Genomic DNA, 9,628 nt, shown 5'->3' with positions numbered 1-9,628 from the left:
AATTTATTGAGATGCACCTGTATATATATATATATATATATATATACAGTTAAATTTTAAACAATCAATATTTTTGCATTTGCTCTGGAAAAAAAAAATTCAAAAGATTATTTTTTCCCCCTGATCCCCATGAAAAAGACATGATTTGGACCTCTAAATCCCAATTTGTACTAAATCCATGATTTTAACTACTAAACTTAAAATAATAATAAATCTGTGTCCACTTACAGCCTTTGACTAAACGAACACAAAAGAAACATTTAAAATCAAAGGACCAATATAAAAACAATCTTCCTAGATAAAGTTGTTGAAGTATGGTTGTCTATTCAGAACTTCGCAGTGTGTAGCTACCAGCATTAAAAATAAAACATTTATTCAAATTGTGAATGGATGACATGTTGCCCCTTGGTAATATTATTAGAAAATACGGGATTAGTTTCCACTGTTATGCTGATGATACTCAACTATACATCTCAACAAGACCAGATGAATCTTCTAAATTATCTAAGCTAACAGAGTGTGTTAAATGAAAAAGATTAATTATGTCTCTATTTTTTTCTCTGTTTTTGCCACGGGATTGACATCCCGTGGTAACTAGGGTTTACACAAGCTTCAGTCTGGATCCAGAACACCTGAGAAGAGATGATGCCAACCCCTCAGAGGACCTCAGATGATGCCAACCCTGAAACAACATATTGAACTACCACATTTTGCTATAAGTTTGATTGCATCATATAATAATTACTGTTGATAGTGTTCATCGTCTGTTTGATTACGTCTTTAATTGATTTTTCCGTACATTTCTGCCATATGTACATTAACTGACAATCACCACTGATAAGCTACCACTAAATATTGTAGAAACTTAATTTGCTGTAAAGTTGCTTTGCAACGATTTGTATTGTGAAAAGCGCTATACAAATAAACTTGAATTGAATTGAATTATAAACAGAAAGCAGACAAAGAGCACTTTCTTTCGGCAATAAGCGTGCTGAAAGAAAATCCCTGTGTTGAGTGGTAATTCAATGAAATACAAGTAAAATAAATAAATGCAAACTATTCCTCTCTTCATCAGTGTACAGATATTTGTGCCTAGTGTGAATATCTGAATAGGAATCCATTGTTTCTATTCACAATCTTATCCACATTTGTGCCAAACATTTGCATATAGTGTGAAGTCATTCAAGCAGAGTACTTTTTTTGTTTTATGTTTCCCATACATTGATTTATGTGGTGGACCGCAACAATATCAACACTGACTGCCACAAATAGATTCTCCTTTTCCCTTTACATTTTTATTTTACTGTTTAAAATAGGTAAAATCTTACTTCACCGTAGAGCGGCATTCAGTGCGTTAACTGGCTCAGCACCTCTCTCTCACACAACAGTGAACAAATTAAACATGGCGGTGTTTTCCAATATTAGTTCCTCTGTGTACTTAAAAACAACAACAGAGTGTCTACCTGCTCTCGAAGCAGACGTATCTCTTCCTGCAGCTGCTGGTTCTGCTGATCAGGGTCTGATCTCTGGCCTGTCTGAAGTTCTTTCTTCAGCTGTGCGATATGATCATCTCTGAACTTCAGGATCATGCGGTTGGACTGGATGAATTTCTCCTTCTGAGCCCAGGCAGCTTCCAGCTGAGACACTTTCCCCTGAAGAGCCTGTGGGCAAGACAAGCAGCAGGTGGCAACTGTGGTTAAGCAGAATAGGGAGCATATGCAAATATAAAAAATTATGTTTTATTATTTAATTATATTGGATTATTTTTTTTTTCTTTTTGCTACATAATGGGCTTAAGATTTGGGGGTCAGATGACTGACTCGTTGGCACAGACTTTCAGATGTCAATTAAATTCTTGTATGTGACCCTAGGGGGACTCCACACATTTGACAGAAGAGCAGAAAAGATTGGGAGAGAGTATAATTTACTTGTATGATGGTCCAGAGGTAAGATCTGACACGAGGTGTTCGGATTCGAAGCCTCATAACAGTGTAACGGTAAATTTACATTTTATTGATTTAATTCAACAATGAAAAGCAACTGCACATAAAAGGCACCTTCTTGTCCTCCTGTGCTTTCTTCCAGATGCTCATGGCCTGAATGAACTGCGTCTTATAGGAAAGCTCAGCGTCAGAGTGTGCTGCAACACAAACACCAGGTCAAACAATAAGACATTAACGAATATTATGTCCAGACAGATGGATCGTCTGTGTGAGCTCTGTAACGAGTGTGTACCTGTTTGCTGGTCTGATGGCGTCATCTCAATGACGCGTGCTTGTGAAAGAGCATTTGCGAGCTGCTCCTTTAGTTTTCTCACTTCCGCTTGCAGTTGTCTGACATTTCCCTGAGTGTCCTCATTTACCATAGCCTACAGATAGACACACACACACAGATTAGCCTTCTCGTTGCACCAATTCCTCAAGAATATTAAGATGATGAATGAATGTTTGGATGAATAATTCTGTTGCTCAACCTTATTTTTGATGAGTTTGGCTCTCTGAGCGAACTGCAGAGTGGAGAGCGTCTCTCCAAAGCACTTGGAGCCAGGATGAACGTTAGCGATGATGTACGTCTTAGCATTTCCGCCCAGAGAGTCCTGATCACATGAACAGCAGTTAGACACGATTTACTCATCTGCATATTTACAGACACATTCGTAAAGAGCCCTCACCCTGAGCAGGAAGGTCAGTTTCGAATCTCTGTAACAAATGTGACGGTTCTTCCCATTTGACACATCCATCAGGGCCATGATCACCTGACCAAGACACATCAGTGACCGGTTTATGCTGCTTGCCTCCTAAAGCATAAAAGTCAAAAGGTTACGGTTTAATTTAAAGTAATAACAGTGGAGTAGTCACAACAGTGCAGTCACCATTAAAACAAGAATGGCTAACTAACTAAATGTTGAATTAGGGCATAAATTAGCATAGTTTATAATCTTGAAACAGCCCCACTTTTAAGATTCTTACATTACCACACTAAGAATAACTACGAACGCTGTTACTGTTATTTAACAATGATGTGTAACTGCCAGCCTTGTTACTAAAGCAACAGAAACACTATACAAATGTTATGACATTCACTGTTATGATTTAATGAATCATTCAATTAATGTAGTGTTGGAAATTTTCTGTCAATTACATTAGGGTGGGAAAAAAACTCATTAGCGGTCATAGAGTTGGCTCTTTTTTGAAACAGAATCAAGTTGAATAATATTGTAATAGAACATGCACTGTAATAATGATCAAATAAAGCAATAAGCCCCAAGAAGCCGAGGTTTACAGTGAATTTATAACAGCTAAGGGGCGTTGTGAGGCACGACGCGAAGCGATATATAATTTATATAACCCTTAGCTGTTATAAATTAAAATATAATTTATAACCCTTAGCTGTTATAAATTAAAATATAATTTATAACCCTTAGCTGTTATAAATTCACTTATAATTTATAACCCTTAGCTGTTATAAATTAAAATATAATTTATAACCCTTAGCTGTTATAAATTAAAATATAATTTATAACCCTTAGCTGTTATAAATTAAAATATAATTTATAACCCTTAGCTGTTATAAATTAAAATATAATTTATAACCCTTAGCTGTTATAAATTAAAATATAATTTATAACCCTTAGCTGTTATAAATTAAAATATAATTTATAACCCTTAGCTGTTATAAATTAAAATATAATTTATAACCCTTAGCTGTTATAAATTAAAATATAATTTATAACCCTTAGCTGTTATAAATTAAAATATAATTTATAACCCTTAGCTGTTATAAATTAAAATATAATTTATAACCCTTAGCTGTTATAAATTAAAATATAATTTATAACCCTTAGCTGTTATAAATTAAAATATAATTTATAACCCTTAGCTGTTATAAATTAAAATATAATTTATAACCCTTAGCTGTTATAAATTAAAATATAATTTATAACCCTTAGCTGTTATAAATTAAAATATAATTTATAACCCTTAGCTGTTATAAATTAAAATATAATTTATAACCCTTAGCTGTTATAAATTAAAATATAATTTATAACCCTTAGCTGTTATAAATTAAAATATAATTTATAACCCTTAGCTGTTATAAATTAAAATATAATTTATAACCCTTAGCTGTTATAAATTAAAATATAATTTATAACCCTTAGCTGTTATAAATTAAAATATAATTTATAACCCTTAGCTGTTATAAATTAAAATATAATTTATAACCCTTAGCTGTTATAAATTAAAATATAATTTATAACCCTTAGCTGTTATAAATTAAAATATAATTTATAACCCTTAGCTGTTATAAATTAAAATATAATTTATAACCCTTAGCTGTTATAAATTAAAATATAATTTATAACCCTTAGCTGTTATAAATTAAAATATAATTTATAACCCTTAGCTGTTATAAATTAAAATATAATTTATAACCCTTAGCTGTTATAAATTAAAATATAATTTATAACCCTTAGCTGTTATAAATTAAAATATAATTTATAACCCTTAGCTGTTATAAATTAAAATATAATTTATAACCCTTAGCTGTTATAAATTAAAATATAATTTATAACCCTTAGCTGTTATAAATTAAAATATAATTTATAACCCTTAGCTGTTATAAATTAAAATATAATTTATAACCCTTAGCTGTTATAAATTAAAATATAATTTATAACCCTTAGCTGTTATAAATTAAAATATAATTTATAACCCTTAGCTGTTATAAATTAAAATATAATTTATAACCCTTAGCTGTTATAAATTAAAATATAATTTATAACCCTTAGCTGTTATAAATTAAAATATAATTTATAACCCTTAGCTGTTATAAATTAAAATATAATTTATAACCCTTAGCTGTTATAAATTAAAATATAATTTATAACCCTTAGCTGTTATAAATTAAAATATAATTTATAACCCTTAGCTGTTATAAATTAAAATATAATTTATAACCCTTAGCTGTTATAAATTAAAATATAATTTATAACCCTTAGCTGTTATAAATTAAAATATAATTTATAACCCTTAGCTGTTATAAATTAAAATATAATTTATAACCCTTAGCTGTTATAAATTAAAATATAATTTATAACCCTTAGCTGTTATAAATTAAAATATAATTTATAACCCTTAGCTGTTATAAATTAAAATATAATTTATAACCCTTAGCTGTTATAAATTAAAATATAATTTATAACCCTTAGCTGTTATAAATTAAAATATAATTTATAACCCTTAGCTGTTATAAATTAAAATATAATTTATAACCCTTAGCTGTTATAAATTAAAATATAATTTATAACCCTTAGCTGTTATAAATTAAAATATAATTTATAACCCTTAGCTGTTATAAATTAAAATATAATTTATAACCCTTAGCTGTTATAAATTAAAATATAATTTATAACCCTTAGCTGTTATAAATTAAAATATAATTTATAACCCTTAGCTGTTATAAATTAAAATATAATTTATAACCCTTAGCTGTTATAAATTAAAATATAATTTATAACCCTTAGCTGTTATAAATTAAAATATAATTTATAACCCTTAGCTGTTATAAATTAAAATATAATTTATAACCCTTAGCTGTTATAAATTAAAATATAATTTATAACCCTTAGCTGTTATAAATTAAAATATAATTTATAACCCTTAGCTGTTATAAATTAAAATATAATTTATAACCCTTAGCTGTTATAAATTAAAATATAATTTATAACCCTTAGCTGTTATAAATTAAAATATAATTTATAACCCTTAGCTGTTATAAATTAAAATATAATTTATAACCCTTAGCTGTTATAAATTAAAATATAATTTATAACCCTTAGCTGTTATAAATTAAAATATAATTTATAACCCTTAGCTGTTATAAATTAAAATATAATTTATAACCCTTAGCTGTTATAAATTAAAATATAATTTATAACCCTTAGCTGTTATAAATTAAAATATAATTTATAACCCTTAGCTGTTATAAATTAAAATATAATTTATAACCCTTAGCTGTTATAAATTAAAATATAATTTATAACCCTTAGCTGTTATAAATTAAAATATAATTTATAACCCTTAGCTGTTATAAATTAAAATATAATTTATAACCCTTAGCTGTTATAAATTAAAATATAATTTATAACCCTTAGCTGTTATAAATTAAAATATAATTTATAACCCTTAGCTGTTATAAATTAAAATATAATTTATAACCCTTAGCTGTTATAAATTAAAATATAATTTATAACCCTTAGCTGTTATAAATTAAAATATAATTTATAACCCTTAGCTGTTATAAATTAAAATATAATTTATAACCCTTAGCTGTTATAAATTAAAATATAATTTATAACCCTTAGCTGTTATAAATTAAAATATAATTTATAACCCTTAGCTGTTATAAATTAAAATATAATTTATAACCCTTAGCTGTTATAAATTAAAATATAATTTATAACCCTTAGCTGTTATAAATTAAAATATAATTTATAACCCTTAGCTGTTATAAATTAAAATATAATTTATAACCCTTAGCTGTTATAAATTAAAATATAATTTATAACCCTTAGCTGTTATAAATTAAAATATAATTTATAACCCTTAGCTGTTATAAATTAAAATATAATTTATAACCCTTAGCTGTTATAAATTAAAATATAATTTATAACCCTTAGCTGTTATAAATTAAAATATAATTTATAACCCTTAGCTGTTATAAATTAAAATATAATTTATAACCCTTAGCTGTTATAAATTAAAATATAATTTATAACCCTTAGCTGTTATAAATTAAAATATAATTTATAACCCTTAGCTGTTATAAATTAAAATATAATTTATAACCCTTAGCTGTTATAAATTAAAATATAATTTATAACCCTTAGCTGTTATAAATTAAAATATAATTTATAACCCTTAGCTGTTATAAATTAAAATATAATTTATAACCCTTAGCTGTTATAAATTAAAATATAATTTATAACCCTTAGCTGTTATAAATTAAAATATAATTTATAACCCTTAGCTGTTATAAATTAAAATATAATTTATAACCCTTAGCTGTTATAAATTAAAATATAATTTATAACCCTTAGCTGTTATAAATTAAAATATAATTTATAACCCTTAGCTGTTATAAATTAAAATATAATTTATAACCCTTAGCTGTTATAAATTAAAATATAATTTATAACCCTTAGCTGTTATAAATTAAAATATAATTTATAACCCTTAGCTGTTATAAATTAAAATATAATTTATAACCCTTAGCTGTTATAAATTAAAATATAATTTATAACCCTTAGCTGTTATAAATTAAAATATAATTTATAACCCTTAGCTGTTATAAATTAAAATATAATTTATAACCCTTAGCTGTTATAAATTAAAATATAATTTATAACCCTTAGCTGTTATAAATTAAAATATAATTTATAACCCTTAGCTGTTATAAATTAAAATATAATTTATAACCCTTAGCTGTTATAAATTAAAATATAATTTATAACCCTTAGCTGTTATAAATTAAAATATAATTTATAACCCTTAGCTGTTATAAATTAAAATATAATTTATAACCCTTAGCTGTTATAAATTAAAATATAATTTATAACCCTTAGCTGTTATAAATTAAAATATAATTTATAACCCTTAGCTGTTATAAATTAAAATATAATTTATAACCCTTAGCTGTTATAAATTAAAATATAATTTATAACCCTTAGCTGTTATAAATTAAAATATAATTTATAACCCTTAGCTGTTATAAATTAAAATATAATTTATAACCCTTAGCTGTTATAAATTAAAATATAATTTATAACCCTTAGCTGTTATAAATTAAAATATAATTTATAACCCTTAGCTGTTATAAATTAAAATATAATTTATAACCCTTAGCTGTTATAAATTAAAATATAATTTATAACCCTTAGCTGTTATAAATTAAAATATAATTTATAACCCTTAGCTGTTATAAATTAAAATATAATTTATAACCCTTAGCTGTTATAAATTAAAATATAATTTATAACCCTTAGCTGTTATAAATTAAAATATAATTTATAACCCTTAGCTGTTATAAATTAAAATATAATTTATAACCCTTAGCTGTTATAAATTAAAATATAATTTATAACCCTTAGCTGTTATAAATTAAAATATAATTTATAACCCTTAGCTGTTATAAATTAAAATATAATTTATAACCCTTAGCTGTTATAAATTAAAATATAATTTATAACCCTTAGCTGTTATAAATTAAAATATAATTTATAACCCTTAGCTGTTATAAATTAAAATATAATTTATAACCCTTAGCTGTTATAAATTAAAATATAATTTATAACCCTTAGCTGTTATAAATTAAAATATAATTTATAACCCTTAGCTGTTATAAATTAAAATATAATTTATAACCCTTAGCTGTTATAAATTAAAATATAATTTATAACCCTTAGCTGTTATAAATTAAAATATAATTTATAACCCTTAGCTGTTATAAATTAAAATATAATTTATAACCCTTAGCTGTTATAAATTAAAATATAATTTATAACCCTTAGCTGTTATAAATTAAAATATAATTTATAACCCTTAGCTGTTATAAATTAAAATATAATTTATAACCCTTAGCTGTTATAAATTAAAATATAATTTATAACCCTTAGCTGTTATAAATTAAAATATAATTTATAACCCTTAGCTGTTATAAATTAAAATATAATTTATAACCCTTAGCTGTTATAAATTAAAATATAATTTATAACCCTTAGCTGTTATAAATTAAAATATAATTTATAACCCTTAGCTGTTATAAATTAAAATATAATTTATAACCCTTAGCTGTTATAAATTAAAATATAATTTATAACCCTTAGCTGTTATAAATTAAAATATAATTTATAACCCTTAGCTGTTATAAATTAAAATATAATTTATAACCCTTAGCTGTTATAAATTAAAATATAATTTATAACCCTTAGCTGTTATAAATTAAAATATAATTTATAACCCTTAGCTGTTATAAATTAAAATATAATTTATAACCCTTAGCTGTTATAAATTAAAATATAATTTATAACCCTTAGCTGTTATAAATTAAAATATAATTTATAACCCTTAGCTGTTATAAATTAAAATATAATTTATAACCCTTAGCTGTTATAAATTAAAATATAATTTATAACCCTTAGCTGTTATAAATTAAAATATAATTTATAACCCTTAGCTGTTATAAATTAAAATATAATTTATAACCCTTAGCTGTTATAAATTAAAATATAATTTATAACCCTTAGCTGTTATAAATTAAAATATAATTTATAACCCTTAGCTGTTATAAATTAAAATATAATTTATAACCCTTAGCTGTTATAAATTAAAATATAATTTATAACCCTTAGCTGTTATAAATTAAAATATAATTTATAACCCTTAGCTGTTATAAATTAAAATATAATTTATAACCCTTAGCTGTTATAAATTAAAATATAATTTATAACCCTTAGCTGTTATAAATTAAAATATAATTTATAACCCTTAGCTGTTATAAATTAAAATATAATTTATAACCCTTAGCTGTTATAAATTAAAATATAATTTATAACCCTTAGCTGTTATAA

The 9,628-nt window shown here is 24.3% G+C and overlaps 1 protein-coding gene across 2 annotated transcripts in view; it reads right to left on the bottom strand.

The window, feature by feature from the left end:
• Nucleotides 1-2,798, bottom strand: part of LOC107740234 (kinesin-like protein KIF15-A) — a 21,700-nt gene extending 18,902 nt beyond the window's left edge. For both annotated transcript variants that reach the window (XM_016552586.1, XM_016552587.1), the window contains exons 1-5: nt 2,672-2,798; nt 2,474-2,596; nt 2,236-2,368; nt 2,058-2,140; nt 1,464-1,661 (exon numbers count right to left, since the gene is read on the bottom strand). In XM_016552586.1, the coding sequence (XP_016408072.1) occupies nt 1,464-1,661; nt 2,058-2,140; nt 2,236-2,368; nt 2,474-2,596; nt 2,672-2,770 (636 nt within the window). In that variant the 5' untranslated portion in view covers nt 2,771-2,798. The remainder of the gene's footprint in view (nt 1-1,463; nt 1,662-2,057; nt 2,141-2,235; nt 2,369-2,473; nt 2,597-2,671) is intronic.
• Nucleotides 2,799-9,628: the final 6,830 nt, after the last annotated feature.

This window comes from Sinocyclocheilus rhinocerous, unplaced genomic scaffold (genome assembly GCF_001515625.1).
Source record: "Sinocyclocheilus rhinocerous isolate Xijiao unplaced genomic scaffold, SAMN03320098_v1.1 scaffold1366, whole genome shotgun sequence".
Classification (NCBI taxonomy): domain Eukaryota; kingdom Metazoa; phylum Chordata; class Actinopteri; order Cypriniformes; family Cyprinidae; genus Sinocyclocheilus; species Sinocyclocheilus rhinocerous.
The sequence above is the reverse complement of the archived record's forward strand: the minus strand, read 5'-3'. Positions and strand labels throughout refer to the sequence as shown.